The sequence below is a fragment of the Lepisma saccharinum genome, chromosome 2 (assembly GCF_977018435.1).
Source record: "Lepisma saccharinum chromosome 2, izLepSacc3.1, whole genome shotgun sequence".
Taxonomy (NCBI): domain Eukaryota; kingdom Metazoa; phylum Arthropoda; class Insecta; order Zygentoma; family Lepismatidae; genus Lepisma; species Lepisma saccharinum.
The window spans coordinates 52,713,948-52,731,375 of NC_139230.1; the positions used below are offsets into that span (position 1 = coordinate 52,713,948).

General features: G+C 37.8%; 1 protein-coding gene across 2 annotated transcripts in view; it reads left to right on the forward strand.

Moving 5' to 3' along the window:
* The window catches only part of LOC145984032 (cadherin-like and PC-esterase domain-containing protein 1), a 516,258-nt gene that overhangs the window by 372,924 nt on the left and 125,906 nt on the right, over positions 1-17,428 (forward strand). For both annotated transcript variants that reach the window (XM_083117366.1, XM_083117365.1), the window contains one exon: positions 15,203-15,377. In XM_083117366.1, coding sequence (XP_082973492.1) covers positions 15,203-15,377 — 175 coding nt within the window. The remainder of the gene's footprint in view (positions 1-15,202; positions 15,378-17,428) is intronic.

Here is a 17,428-nt window from a genome sequence, read left to right on the forward strand (position 1 = left end):
TGCTGCAATAACTACATTTACAGTCGATAATGGAAGTGCAGATTCTTCGAGATATTGCCAGTGAACTATCAACATATCTTCATTTATAGGTATAACTTGATGTACTTCAACATTGGGATTTTCTAGTTTATCGAAAAAATCCTTAGGATTGTTGATAATACTAACTTGACCAGGGTTTTCTCTCTGTCCAAATTTACCCCAAAATGAATTCAGCATAAGTTTTGCTAAGCTTCGTAATCCAGGATTAGCACATATTCTGTTTTCATCCAACAACACACCCTCTTTTTCAAAATAGTCAGCTATGTATTTTTTTTTGGATTCTTCATCAATACACCACAATGGCCAGCCGCTTGCTTCAACTTTTGCTTTGAGAAATGTATTGATGTACTCTGCAAAAACACCACCTGATTTTTTTGCAGGATCATATTGTTCAACATTATATTCCCATACCTCATGTAATTCTAAAATTTCGTATTTCTTTTGAACTGCCTTCTGAACTTCATCCACAACCCAGGTTCCAGTTATAGCTCTTTCCCTAGCAGTATGGTTACATTCCGCCTGGTTTATTTCATCGGCACAAGTTCTACATAGAGGGAAAGTTAATTTTGAATTGGTTCGATATGGTAACACAGGATGGTACAGATCTCTCGGTGGAAGTATTGTTGCTTTGACAAGCCCTTCAAAAGAATAAATATCGGGGCATTCTTCCCCCACATAAATTTTCACCGGATGGCCAACTGGAAACTTTTTAACTTTGCAACAATAAGGGTACAGGCTACATACATCCTTATATTGAATTGTTTCATTTTCTTTCACAGTGTAATGTAGTTTGGTAGCATTAGTTCTACCACCATAAAACGCCTCCCGGGGAATTATGGGGGCTTTAATTGATAACGGATGTTTTTCAACATAATGTTTCATGGTTTTGTTATTTCTCAACTGCTGGTGAAATTCGCACCCCCACATCTCATGGACAATGTAGTTAAGTGCTTTTAATCTGGTAATTTTATTTTCTGTTCTTTCATACCGAAAAGACAAAGTATCATATGGGTCATCATGAAGAGGTTCTGTACGTGAAGTAGGGAAACATTTGACACAACCATGTGTTCTGCATCCTTGATATTCAAATACATGCTCTTGCCCCTTTTCATCTTTAAAATATCCATCTACTTTCAAATTTCCTCCAACTTTTACTTCTGGTCCTCTGGCTGCATGTTGGATTTCGATTTTATGTTTTTTTTCCTCCCATACCAACCATTGAATAGCCTCTATAGACTGAATATCACACCATCTGTATCCGTTTTTAGGAATAATTCCTATATGTTCTGCTTTCAAAAATCTTTTACGGAATACTTTATTACAAGCTGAAGCGATGGTGATGGCTTCCAATAATGGGTTCACTGTTGTTTCTTTTTCAAAAGTGGTCATGAATTTCAAACAGGCAGCACGTAGTACATTAACATCTTCTACACAGTATTTTCTCAACTCCTTCTGCATATCGAAAACTACCCCTGTTTTCTGTTGTTCACTATGCCATTCCAAAAAACTGGTTCTCTGATTCTCCATCATAGAATCAACAGCGTAAAATTCAGTACCAGGGATACATCCGACATATTCTTTATTTTTCAAAGTATTAAAAAAAATGAGGAAAATACCCTTTGGACATTGGGAGATCAAATGTTTTCGGTAATTTGTTGAGCTCCATTGGAATAAAGTTGAGAGAATCTATGAAATGGATATTGTGCATCTTCAAAGATAATATTTTGGCTCCATTCATGATCACAGACGGTGTCCATTTCATTTTTTCGATCATAGTTTGCAGTACAAAGTGCGAATCATACCCTCTACTATTGTGTGCAATACACACAATATTGTTAATTTTGGTGCGGTGAGCTGAAACAAATTGCAGAAAATTGTAAACAGGTTCTGTACTATCAAAAATGTGCTGTCTTTTTCCGCATACACTGCACCATTGAGACATATCTTTGTTCTCAATGCAATTATAGCATACATTTTGGCACACCAAAAGATTTGGAATATGCAGAAAATTGTTTTCAGTGCCTTCTAGTTTTGTGTCCTGCCTCGATTCAATATCGTAGAAAACAAGCATTGCTTTTTTTGATATAAGAGAAGATATTTGTTTGCTATAAATTTTTTGGATGTGACATAGATGTTCAGATGGTACCATATTTTTACAGCTGACACAGAATTTCTCTCCACATATATGAGGATTTCTGTTTGTACGGATAGCATACGCTTTCAGGCATTTTTCACAACATTTTACTGTCTGACAAAGAGAGTTTTTTCTATTGTAACATGTTTTATGATTATTGTAACATTTTTGACCATAGAAAAATCTGTTACAATCAGTGCACTTTATTTTGGTTTCTGAAACAGTACATTTGGGCTTTTCTTGGCATTGTGAACAAACAGCTGTACAGGATCCTAGATGTCTAGAAACATGATCATATTTTTTATGGCAAGTTTCACAATAGAAATTAGCGGAGAATGCAGCTGTAAGAGATGTTATAACATTAAAATGGTTGTTTATGTACACCAAATTTAAAGTTTCGCGCCTAGGTAATAAAGGACCTTCATATATCACATCACTCCCGGAAAATCCATTATATACGGTAATCTTGAAATCAGATAAATAGTCCTGAAATTTTTGAATTTCGGTAGTTCCTCCACCACCATTCAAATTTTCCCCAGCTTCTCTGCACAGTTTATCCACTTCTTCTTCCATAACACATTTATGTTGTCTAACATACTGATAACGTTTTTTAGGTTCATTTTTGTAAACATTAATACCTCTTGCTACAACCAACGCATAAGCCAAACACCTGCTATCGGAATTTTTAATAGTTATAATTCCTTTTTTTAGTTTACAGAATTGTTCCCCATTCATTGCATTTTGGCGAACACGTCCTCCCCCTCGTGGCCTTTGGACATGATGGAGATATACATAGAAATTGTTGTCACAAAGAAATGTTGTATTGCTCTGCAATACTTTTTCCAATGCTGCCCACAATATCTCCATATTTACCGCCTGTGCTTCCCGAAAAGATAACCAAAAAGGGCGATCAGGGTGATCTTCATTTCTGATAGTAATACCAACTTGGTCATGCTCGGCCACATCACGTAGAACATATTGGACCAGTTCTTGCAATCCCTCCTGAACCCATATCACCGGATTCTCATTGTGTGGTGCCCCCCGCAGCCGAGCACGCACCATTCGTCCTTCCATATTGAATCTTTGGTAACGCCTTCTTGTCTCTTCTATAACTTCAACATGATGTAACACTGCATCATCGCCACCGCCTACCTGTCTGCACACTTCCGCTTCCTGAATACAATCCCGAAGAACCATTTGGTATAACACTGGCGAAATATGATTTGTACATTGCTCCAATTCTTTAGTCTCTAAAACAGATTCTAAATGGAAAAGATCTCCACATTTTTCATCGGTTGTTCCAATACAGCCAAATATCCCTGTATCCTGGTTGTTATACTTGTTAGGAAACATTTCAACATGTTGGTTGGTCTCACTAGAAATAGAGACAGAGGGTCTGGATTGATTGCTGTTAATAGCAGTAGAGGTAGAGGGGGTAGAATGTTCTGCTGACTCAACATTAAAACCGCTCGTACCCCGCTACGACAGGATGTAACATAACACCAGTCGCATCGAATTTTTGCTGACGCGTAGGAATGGCGTAGAAATTATTCATTCCTACGGTATGACAGGTAGGCGGTGGCGATGATGCAGTGTTACATCATGTTGAAGTTATAGAAGAGACAAGAAGGCGTTACCAAAGATTCAATATGGAAGGACGAATGGTGCGTGCTCGGCTGCGGGGGGCACCACACAATGAGAATCCGGTGATATGGGTTCAGGAGGGATTGCAAGAACTGGTCCAATATGTTCTACGTGATGTGGCCGAGCATGACCAAGTTGGTATTACTATCAGAAATGAAGATCACCCTGATCGCCCTTTTTGGTTATCTTTTCGGGAAGCACAGGCGGTAAATATGGAGATATTGTGGGCAGCATTGGAAAAAGTATTGCAGAGCAATACAACATTTCTTTGTGACAACAATTTCTATGTATATCTCCATCATGTCCAAAGGCCACGAGGGGGAGGACGTGTTCGCCAAAATGCAATGAATGGGGAACAATTCTGTAAACTAAAAAAAGGAATTATAACTATTAAAAATTCCGATAGCAGGTGTTTGGCTTATGCGTTGGTTGTAGCAAGAGGTATTAATGTTTACAAAAATGAACCTAAAAAACGTTATCAGTATGTTAGACAACATAAATGTGTTATGGAAGAAGAAGTGGATAAACTGTGCAGAGAAGCTGGGGAAAATTTGAATGGTGGTGGAGGAACTACCGAAATTCAAAAATTTCAGGACTATTTATCTGATTTCAAGATTACCGTATATAATGGATTTTCCGGGAGTGATGTGATATATGAAGGTCCTTTATTACCTAGGCGCGAAACTTTAAATTTGGTGTACATAAACAACCATTTTAATGTTATAACATCTCTTACAGCTGCATTCTCCGCTAATTTCTATTGTGAAACTTGCCATAAAAAATATGATCATGTTTCTAGACATCTAGGATCCTGTACAGCTGTTTGTTCACAATGCCAAGAAAAGCCCAAATGTACTGTTTCAGAAACCAAAATAAAGTGCACTGATTGTAACAGATTTTTCTATGGTCAAAAATGTTACAATAATCATAAAACATGTTACAATAGAAAAAACTCTCTTTGTCAGACAGTAAAATGTTGTGAAAAATGCCTGAAAGCGTATGCTATCCGTACAAACAGAAATCCTCATATATGTGGAGAGAAATTCTGTGTCAGCTGTAAAAATATGGTACCATCTGAACATCTATGTCACATCCAAAAAATTTATAGCAAACAAATATCTTCTCTTATATCAAAAAAAGCAATGCTTGTTTTCTACGATATTGAATCGAGGCAGGACACAAAACTAGAAGGCACTGAAAACAATTTTCTGCATATTCCAAATCTTTTGGTGTGCCAAAATGTATGCTATAATTGCATTGAGAACAAAGATATGTCTCAATGGTGCAGTGTATGCGGAAAAAGACAGCACATTTTTGATAGTACAGAACCTGTTTACAATTTTCTGCAATTTGTTTCAGCTCACCGCACCAAAATTAACAATATTGTGTGTATTGCACACAATAGTAGAGGGTATGATTCGCACTTTGTACTGCAAACTATGATCGAAAAAATGAAATGGACACCGTCTGTGATCATGAATGGAGCCAAAATATTATCTTTGAAGATGCACAATATCCATTTCATAGATTCTCTCAACTTTATTCCAATGGCGCTCAACAAATTACCGAAAGCATTTGATCTCCCAATGTCCAAAGGGTATTTTCCTCATTTTTTTTAATACTTTGAAAAATAAAGAATATGTCGGATGTATCCCTGGTACTGAATTTTACGCTGTTGATTCTATGATGGAGAATCAGAGAACCAGTTTTTTGGAATGGCATAGTGAACAACAGAAAACAGGGGTAGTTTTCGATATGCAGAAGGAGTTGAGAAAATACTGTGTAGAAGATGTTAATGTACTACGTGCTGCCTGTTTGAAATTCATGACCACTTTTGAAAAAGAAACAACAGTGAACCCATTATTGGAAGCCATCACCATCGCTTCAGCTTGTAATAAAGTATTCCGTAAAAGATTTTTGAAAGCAGAACATATAGGAATTATTCCTAAAAACGGATACAGATGGTGTGATATTCAGTCTATAGAGGCTATTCAATGGTTGGTATGGGAGGAAAAAAAACATAAAATCGAAATCCAACATGCAGCCAGAGGACCAGAAGTAAAAGTTGGAGGAAATTTGAAAGTAGATGGATATTTTAAAGATGAAAAGGGGCAAGAGCATGTATTTGAATATCAAGGATGCAGAACACATGGTTGTGTCAAATGTTTCCCTACTTCACGTACAGAACCTCTTCATGATGACCCATATGATACTTTGTCTTTTCGGTATGAAAGAACAGAAAATAAAATTACCAGATTAAAAGCACTTAACTACATTGTCCATGAGATGTGGGGGTGCGAATTTCACCAGCAGTTGAGAAATAACAAAACCATGAAACATTATGTTGAAAAACATCCGTTATCAATTAAAGCCCCCATAATTCCCCGGGAGGCGTTTTATGGTGGTAGAACTAATGCTACCAAACTACATTACACTGTGAAAGAAAATGAAACAATTCAATATAAGGATGTATGTAGCCTGTACCCTTATTGTTGCAAAGTTAAAAAGTTTCCAGTTGGCCATCCGGTGAAAATTTATGTGGGGGAAGAATGCCCCGATATTTATTCTTTTGAAGGGCTTGTCAAAGCAACAATACTTCCACCGAGAGATCTGTACCATCCTGTGTTACCATATCGAACCAATTCAAAATTAACTTTCCCTCTATGTAGAACTTGTGCCGATGAAATAAACCAGGCGGAATGTAACCATACTGCTAGGGAAAGAGCTATAACTGGAACCTGGGTTGTGGATGAAGTTCAGAAGGCAGTTCAAAAGAAATACGAAATTTTAGAATTACATGAGGTATGGGAATATAATGTTGAACAATATGATCCTGCAAAAAAATCAGGTGGTGTTTTTGCAGAGTACATCAATACATTTCTCAAAGCAAAAGTTGAAGCAAGCGGCTGGCCATTGTGGTGTATTGATGAAGAATCCAAAAAAAAATACATAGCTGACTATTTTGAAAAAGAGGGTGTGTTGTTGGATGAAAACAGAATATGTGCTAATCCTGGATTACGAAGCTTAGCAAAACTTATGCTGAATTCATTTTGGGGTAAATTTGGACAGAGAGAAAACCCTGGTCAAGTTAGTATTATCAACAATCCTAAGGATTTTTTCGATAAACTAGAAAATCCCAATGTTGAAGTACATCAAGTTATACCTATAAATGAAGATATGTTGATAGTTCACTGGCAATATCTCGAAGAATCTGCACTTCCATTATCGACTGTAAATGTAGTTATTGCAGCATACACTACAACACATGCACGATTAGAGCTTTATGAATATTTGGATACATTAGGCGAAAATGTATTGTACTATGATACCGATAGTGTTATTTATATTCAAAGGCCAGGTGATGTTGATCTGCGTGTTGGAGACTACCTAGGGGAGTTAACAAATGAACTAGAACTCTATGGGAAAAATGCTTATATCAGAGCATTTTCATCCAGTGGGCCGAAAAGTTATGCATTTGAGGTAGTAAATCCAGACAATACTAATGTTACTACTGTTTGCAAGGTGAAAGGCATATGTCTAAACCATAAAAACAGCAGCACAATCAATTTCGAATCACTCACCAATGCTATTCTCAACAACACCTCCTCTTTAACTTTACTCAACTCGAACAAAATCGTACGCACAAAAACACATTCCGTTGTTAGTAAGCCGGAAATAAGGGTTTTTCAGGTGGTATATACCAAAAGAAAAATATGTGCATCAAATTTCGAGACTTTACCATATGGATTCAAACAACAGAAAACAGAATAAGTTAATTTTGTAATGCAGTGGAATATATTTTTATTAGATTAAGTTAATGCTATCCTTAGTAATAGTATATCTGTGATTTGGTCAACATACAAACTGGATACCAAAACAAATCTCATATTATATGCAAATGTTAAAGCTTTTCATTACCAAATCTGTTACTTAGTAAAAAATAAAACTGAAAACCATTCATTTGAAACCATTTGCTGTCATTGAAATATAATTATGCAGCCGCTATAATTTTTTGCTTATTATCAGTGCAAATCTGATATTATGTTGTGCACTTTAATAATGGAGTGAGTGACTAGTTGACAAGTTGGTTCTTCGGTGCAACGTTGTATGGTACAAACGGCTTTGTGCCCCTCTCCAACTTAAAAAAAAAAGAGGCCCCCACAGATGGTAGCCACGTTGATGTCGTTGTGGAGCTTTCTACAAAAAGCTACCTGTACCAAGCCCAAAAACTTATTTTGAGATGGCGAATAAAAACTTTCCATGCCTGTTGACCTTTAGTTTCCTCAACACACATACCCATTTGTAATCGAACCCTCGACCCCCCTTTGGTTTCAAAACACATCTGTTTGTGCATAATGGCTAATCGAGACTGGTAACGCATTTTTTTAAAAATTCGATACTATTATTTATTTTTGGTTTTAAAACATAGCATACATTAGTGGTAAAGTCTTTGCATTGTAATCAAAAGGTTCCAGGTTCGATATTCGTTGAAACAGCTTTATGCATTACGGTTAATCGGGACTCCGTTAAAAAACGCCAACATTAGCCCCCTTGGTTACGCATTTTCTATTTGTGTATCAAAAATAATCGGGAATAGTAACTCACTTTTTAAACAAATCAATGTTATTCTGCAAATTTGCCAGCATTGGACCCCAAAACCTTTTGAATACTAAACAACAATATCAGCTATTTTGTTTTGCTTTTTGAATATCTGTTCGTGCTAATCGGGACTGATAACACACATCTTTTTTATTTAAACAGAAAATCATTATTAGGCACTTTGACAACAATTTCTATGTATATCTCCAACATGTCCAAATGCCACAAAGGGGGAGGACGTGTTCGCCAAAACGCAATAAATGGGGACTAATTCTGTAAACTAAAAAAAAAAAAAAATTATAACTAGGAACTCGAACCTGGAACCTTTCGAATACTAAACACCAGTCACAGCCATTTTGTTTTGATTTTTAATATCTGTTTCTGCATAAATACTAATGGGGACTCAACACACTTCTTTTTTATTTTATTTTAAAAACAACATCATTATCAGCCAGTTTGACATTGTGAATCGAACCCGGGACCTTTTCATTACAGCATAAATATCCTATTTCCAATTAGTTCATTTTCTCTTTGTGCACAAAAAGCTAATCGGGACTTTTAAACAAATACAATTGAATATCCAATTTTCACCAACATTGGGAATCGAACCCTCAACCACTTGGTTGAAACATCTCGCGGAATAAAAAACACCCCCCCCCCGCGCCCCGCGCCGCGCCCCGGTCGCCGCCGCCGCTAAACACAAAACGCGGCCGCCATATTGATTTTATTCAAATACTATTTATGCACAGATGGACTAATCGGGACCTATAATGGCGGGACAAAACAATTGGCCTCATTTAACTACCTAGAGAATCGAACCCGCGACCTCTTCATTACCAGGCGACAACATTAACCACTAACAAAAGGCCGCCATATTGATTTTATTCAATCACTATTTATGCACAGATGGACTAATCGGGGACCTATAATGGCGGGACTAAACAATTGGCCTAATTTAACTACCTAGAGAATCGAACCCGCGACCTCTTCATTGCCAGATGACAACATTAACCACTAACCCAACTCGATTTTCGAACTCAACCATTTTGTTGCCTTTATTTACACCCAGGCTAATCGAGACCATTCAATATTGACATCGTCGACTTGTAATCAAGGGGTCCCAGATTCGATACTCGGTGGAGGCACATAGTGGTCCGAATCACCACTTTTCAACTGTAGCTCCAATCCTGATTAGTTTTGCCGTGCATAAAACGGACTTAAAAAACTAACTCAATCTATCAATCAATCAATATTGACTCTACCAGGAATCGAACCCTCGATGCCTCTTGTTTTACAGAGCAATAACCTTAGCCGCTAAGCTTTCGGGGTAAAGCACCTTCGGCGCCATCTTTAAATCATTTCTTCATGTCTTTGAATCATACGCAATGGTTGCGCGCGCATTTCCTCCACACACACACAAACATACGCACGTGTTAGGTTAGCATACATCAAGAAACAACGTGACAAATCCATTGACCCCCTCCCCCACCGCTTCCGATGCCTTCAACGTGATCAGACACGTTCTGCTGACTCAACAATAAAATCGCTCGTACCCCGCTACACCGGATGTAACATAACACCAGGCGCATCAAATTTTTGCTGACGCGTAGGAACATAGTGCTGTCATTCTACTGACGATGTCCATCGCCGTGATTTTCACATATTAAATTCGAGATAACATTATCTAAAAATTTTCATTGAAAATTTTCGACTCTCTAGAAGAAAATAATATTTTACCCTGTGAGCTCCGGCCGAGAAAAGCACATATGTATATGTACTATATTTATGGACTCAAATATCTTATGTTGAACGAAGTGCTCTACAAATATCACGAAATTTAAATTCCGTAAACTGTGTGTTGTCTTTGTGAAATAGTTTCATGAAGAAAGTTTACACGAGTGATGTTCGTATTTCCATACCTTTTTCTTATTTTACGTAACTTTTCTGCCTATTTTAGTTAATCGCAACGACGAGGATGAATTACTTCATGAAATTTGAAAAGGAACACTTATGGTCCCGAATATATTCGGTGGGTCATGAGAGCCTGAGTCGACCACTCAACTTTCTCGGTCACCATAGGAACATTACGGGAATAGGAAGTGCAACATTGGAAAATGTAATATTCACTCTTTACTTCATTTTAAACGAGGGGTTTACATAATGATGAGAAAATCTTGAATACTAAGCTTTTAAAGGGATAGTTTCTCTTTATTCTTGCAGAAAGTGCCAATTGATTTGTTATTGAAGAACTGATACACATTCATACAGAAAATACCATAATTATTTTATTAAATATTAATGTCTTGTATGTGTGTGTGTGTGCATATCTTATTGAATTCTCTTAAGATCTTTGCTTTATGCAAATTATTTTTCTTTTGCTTCAAGCAATGTAACATTTGTCATAAAAACCACAAACTTTAGAAACTAAACCTAGTCATTGAAACGGTTTATTAAATCAAGAATCCAAATATATGATTTGTTACAGGAAAAGAAAGATTCTGTTTACAAATCACAGACTTCTTGTGTCTTTCAGAATTAAGGTAGATTTCACACAGAAGCGACACGAGACACATGTGAACGAACCAATGAACAGGAACGTTTCACACCGTAGAGTCATGATACATTGCACAAGTCTACATACGTTTGGTGAAGTCAAGTGACAAGCGACATTTGTAGCTTGTCGCATGGGTGTGAAATCTCCCGTAGGAGTCGAAAATCACATTGATCCTGAGCAAAAGTGCAAAATTTTTCGTGTTCCCTTTTTTAAAAATTAATCACATATTTCTCTCGATTTCGGCTCGAAGGGGAAAGATTTCTGAAAATCGGATGACAAATGGAGGCGGCATCGTTTCATTGATTGGGAAATGAACAAAAATGGATGTAACGTGTTCGCACTATTTGAGTGCACTCAACCAGTAGTTCCTATTCAGTCTTAATGGAGGTTTGTAGCAGACTGAGTGTGGCCAATATTCAGAGATTTAGCTTCAACCGCACAAAGTGAGAAGCAACGAATTAAAGAGACAGGAGCGCGAATATAATTCCTAATTTATGTGGAACATTTGAAGAATAGTATTTAAAGGAAAAGAAACCTCAGGCTGTCTCAAGCAATTTTCTCAACTTCATAAAGTGACCAAAAAACAAACATTTCTCAATTTAGAACTGTGTAATTCCACCAACTGATCCATTGATACTAATCGAACCGCCAACCAGCGTGGCGTAGTGGTTAGCACAGCGCTCTATGACGCCAGGGGTCTCGGGTTCGAATCTCAGCCTGAGTTTGGGTACAACGCCTTGAATAACGTAGTGTGGAAAACGACCCAAGAAACTGGTTCCCCAGACGGATGAGAAACGTAGATGGCAGTGCGATCAATGTCGGTGCTAATTTTCTTATGAAAGTAATGCGGCGTTGTTACTTTTTGGAATATATTATGTAGATTTGTTTGTCTTGAAAGGAGGTACGTGAATTGATGGAAACAGTTATATTTGTGGAGTGATTTGCAGTCACGAAATGACATTAATTTGGAAAGAAAAGTAAAACAAAATTCATAAATAAATAGCATGCGTAACACAAGAAGAAACAACGCAAAGTGATTCCGGACGTCAGGTGTTGGATTGTGTACTAGAGCTTTATTTTTCTATGTTATTAGAATATAAATAGTATCCTGAGAGATATTTCATACCGAGGCGACAAACCACAAGTGTCGCTTGGAAGCGAGCAGTCCGTAATCAATGCAGGCTTTCGAACCGTAGGGGCACAAGCTCTGACTGCACCGTTTCCACAAGAAGATTTTACACCAAAGCGACACGCGACAAACGATACGAGGATTTCACACCAAAGCGACACGGGTCTTTCGGTCCAAGTCAACTTTCACACCGAAGCGACACATGTTGCTTGGAAACGAGCCAATCAAGAGCAACATTTCACATCGTAGCGGCAGGACGGGAAGCACAGGCCAGCGTTCGGTTCGTGAAATCCTCAAGCGAAAAGTGTCGCGTGCTCCTTTTCGCTTTGGTGCGCAATCTCCCTAAAGCAAGACACTCATTGCATCGCGCATGCGCGAACAACAAACCACGGCAACATGTTGCAAGCTATTGAGGGAATGGCCCAGTTTGAGCGATGCACAAGCGACAAAGCGACACGTGTGACTTATCGTGTCGCCTAGATCTGTTGTTGTAATGTGCGGTTTTTCGTGTCGCCTATCTGTTGTTCGCACAATTAGCAGCGAACGCTTGCCAATAGACGCACCATGTCGCTCGTCACTTAGTTGGGAACTCCCCCTGTAGCGCGTCGCTTCGGTCTGAGCACCCTTCCTTTAAGGAGCTTTCCGACCGAACTAACTAACAAGTAGCACGCGAATACGCCATATGAACGCGTCGTTTGCTGTTTGGACCCTCATGTGCAATGAATACTATTTTACAGTCTGGAAGTGTGTGTCACTAGTGTGACAGTGTGAACATCCCGTGTCACTTGTCCCATTGGTTTGAAAGTTTCCTTACACTCATGTCGATGGCACTAAGAAAGTTTTGTGGGGTTCCCCTTGTCGTTTCATGGAATCATCATTATTATCATCACTGCGATTAGTTTAAAGCGGAAGAAAAGAGACAGTAAATTTCAAAAAGTGTGTATATCTTTAAAAGAAATGATGATGATAATAATAACGAACCTAATTCATACACAAAAATTTAGTTGCCAAGAGCATTTTTTCTCCCGTATTATTAACGAAAGTATGACGATAACAGGACGTGGTCGACTGTCTAGAATGTTCGTTAATATCTTCGCAACCAGTGTACCAAATATCATAGCAATTATCACATTCATAGAAATGCTTTATGTAAAAGAATCAGACGTTGCATCGAAAACTCCATTTACTTCCATTATAAGCAGTCGAACACCAAACACCGGGGTCAACAGCAGCGCCTCTAGCGCCATATGAACGCGTCGTTTGCTGTTTCGACCCTCATGTGCAATGAATGCTATTTTACAGTCTGGAAGTGTGTGTCACTAGTGTGACAGTGTGAACATCCCGTGTCGCTTGTCCCATTGGTTTGAATGTTCCCTTACACTCATGTCGATGACACTAAGAAAGTTTTGTGGGGTTCCCCTTGTCGTTTCATGGAATTATCATTATCATCATCGCCGCGATTAGTTTAAAGCGGAAGATAAGAGACAGTAAATATCTAAAATACAAATGCTTCAGTGTGTATATGTTTAAAAGAAATGATGAAGATGATAATAATAATGAACCTAATTCATACACAAAAATTTAGTTGCCAAGAATATTCCACGCGTATTTTGTCTCGCGTATTATTAACGAAAGTATGACGATAACAGGACGTGGTCGACTGTCTAGAATGTTCGTTAATATCTTCGCAACCACTGTACCAAATATCATAGCAATTATTACATTCATAGAAATGCTTCATGTAAAAGAATCAGACGTTGCAGCGAAAACTCCATTTACTTCCATTATAAGCAGTCGAACACCAAGCACCGGGGTCAACAGCAGCGCCTCTAGCGGATTATTTTCGAATGGAACCTGCCAGAGCGCGCAGAACTGTGCCGTTTTCCACACTACGTTATTCAAGGCGCTGTAGTTTGGGTGTTCTTTGTGAGTGTTCCTTCATCAGTTTCATCATATCATTACTTACATGGGCGTCCGCAAGGGGGGGGCAAGGGGGGGCCGTGCCCCCCCCTCTGGAGAATGAAAGTCAACCAAAAATTATGTATTTCACATATATAATTTCATTTTAGCCAGAATAATATGTGTTAATTATTGCATTAACACCATAAATTCAAATTTATGCAATGTTGTTTTAGAGATCCACACTCTTTTGGGGGAAATGTGACTTGTTTGCCCCCCCCCCTGGAAAAAAATACCTTCCTTGCCCCTCCCTGGAAAAAATCCTGCGGACGTCCATGATTACTTATCCTCATCTTCGCGCTTAGCCAAAAAGTAGCAGAAAAGCGAGGTAAATAAAGCAAATCTATCAACAATAGTAACCGAAATGAAAATTTAACAATCCATTTGTAATGGCTCAACAAATCTTGTTCAAAGAATTAAAGCACAAATAATACTAACACTTTACTTTCTTTGCAAATCAATTAAAGATATTGCATTCATTTAGGAAATGTGCAGGTAGGGCCTCACACATTCTAGATCTCTGCCTACTGAAGATGTTTAAAATTCTAGAAACTTCTCCATAGGCCATCCTGGAACAGTCCATTTCATAATATTATAACTTGAAGATCCAAAGGAATTTTCCGATGTTTTTACTATTAGTTGTATTGTTCTAGTCGTTTTTCGATTTCCTGCGGTAGCTTAGTGATCAGATTTCTACACCTATTGCCATTTAAACTCTTCGTATAAGTTGAAATTCTTTAAACACCTATATTGAATTGCATTCACCAATGTTGTAGCTTTATCCATTAGTGATTGCTGTCATTGTGCATTGATTCCTCATAAACTATAATAGCTAGAAGGACGAAATTTAAAATAGTGTTCGTGCCAAAAATGTGTTCAGCCTACTAAGGTTCTTTACAATGTACAGGTTCAAAACAGTGTACATAATGGTACATGTACAAAATCATTAGTGTTTTTTCGCTACTCTCATAAGACTACTTGATTCTTATTCTTTGATAAATTTCACTAGATGAAATCTCTCATTCTATGTTTTAAATTAATATACACATTTAAGATATTGCTACATGTCAAAGTTATTTCTTGAATGCAAGAACCAAGTGCAGATAGCCAATATTGTTTAATAATAAATAACCTTCATTTTCAGCTCCCTGAACACAACACTTGGCGTGGGCCTTAATAAAATATCTATACTTGTCATGGAGTCCAACGAAGGATGGGTTTATAGCACTTACAGTTTGAGCATTAGACGCCATAGCGCTTCCTACAACGAGCATCCATTCGATCCAGGAATTAAACACTCCGTGTGCAGCCTGAGCCAGGTAAGGTTGTCTTATCCTTATTACAGTATATACTCTGCATGTTTATATTAAATTATATGTAGTGCAAACGTAATCTTGTATACATGCCGCCATTCGGCACAGAATCACTATTGACACGACCACTTATATTTTATATCGGAAAACTAACATTTTCAGTATTCTAAGGGCAGCGTATGCAGCCAACCAATGTAACAGGCGCCTTTTTGGGTGTGAAGTCCTTCTTCAATACAAAACATGAAAAAGAATATGCTACATGTTTGAGAAGGCGCTGAATCCAGCGACTTTGCTCTGATTTCATTATAATACTTTCACAGCCTATTGTCGGTTTTAGTGCTTTGCGACAGAAGAAAATATACGGGAGTGACAACCATAAATCTGTAACACATGGCTGCGAATATACAGGATAAAAATTGGGTTCGTAGCTTTGAGTGTTTTGCTGAGTTTTGTTTTATAAGTCCACATTATGTGTCAGATAGGCTAGTCGGGACTGGACCTACGGTTTTAAGTGTGATCCGAACCACTGTACCGGGTATCGAACACGGGACCCCTTGATTATAAGACTCCGTAGATTCGTGAAGAATCATAATTATGGTTTCAGTAAAGCGACAAGGTATACTGGAAGGCAAAAAAAAGGGAAGTGTGAATTCAAGGGATGCTAAATGGCTGCGTTACACCATTCTTTTAAAAGCAGCAAGTAAGTACGATCGTGTTTAAACGGTATTGTAGACTAATGGGCTAAGAATGTATGTGTTCGACTCCAAGATTTCCAAGAACACCAGGAGTCCCAGATTCGAATTTTACTTTTATTATTTTGTGTCATTTTCTGTCACTTTGGATTATCGGGACGAAGACCAAATGCATGAAAGTGATGAAAGGACACTCACAAATAAATGTCATGCTGAGGTCAAGACTTGAACCTGGAACCACTTGCAGCAGGATCGTAGTTTGACTGTACTGTACAAGGCGCTTGACCACCAAGGCGGCAAGCCTCTGGTTCGACAAGCCATCTCTTATTTCCTATTTCTAAATTATTAGTCCAATCTCATCCTCTTGATTAGTCTACAGCAATTTTAGAACGTAATGAAAGTTTTATTTAGAAAGAAGGGTCATTTTATATACATAATATTTTATATCAAGAATAATTATCAATTCTAATGATTCCATTCTGTTTTAGTTAACTATCAAATATAGTTGTAGGACTTTGCACACGATTTGAGTATAATGCTTTCTTAATGTGATCCAAGTATTGAATCAATAAGAATACTATCATAAAACTAATTATGATTCCTCTTCTCATAATTGTGCTGCAAAGATAAGTGAAGTTTTTGTTTCAAAAAAAGCACCTCAAGGAGTGAATTGGAAGCAGCCCTGTTGAAATAATGCTTGGTCTTGCATGGAATCCAAAGTGAAGTAACCATTTCAACAATAACTTGTTGAATAATCTCTAGCTATTGAAAAAACATATCCTTTCGTAACAACTCTTTTCGATTTCGTCGTCAAGTTTTCTTGTTACTTTCATTAATTTTGTACTCCCTTTCCACTTTTATTTTCCCTTAACGTTTTCTAATGAAAACAAGTGTACTTTACCCTATTAAAAACTGATCTACCTATCGGCATTTTTACTTGCTGATTTGCATCCAGCAGTAGAAAGCCTTTCTCTTCCAATATGCAGCGTGGTCCTGACAGTTTCTCGAGATCTTTGATCTTGGAAATGATGGCAAGAACTAATGGCTGAATACAACATAACCGAAGCAGGGCCATATGTGCGCCTCTGACAGAATGATAAATGAGAAAGAAAGACGAGACAAAGTGCCAAGGAATACAGACCTTGGAAGCTCTAAGAGAAAATCACCAAAAATTCACAGTAGAAAAAGAGGCAATAATTTGTCACTAGAAACAACTATGATTAATCAGTCCTGCACTTTTACAAGAAATATGTAATTAATCTTCTTGAAGTAGCTCACACACGTTGATCATTTGTACCGGTTTCTTCTTGACGGCTTGATAATTTTTTTTTCTGTAGAGTTGGCACAGTTATCACACCGCCCCCA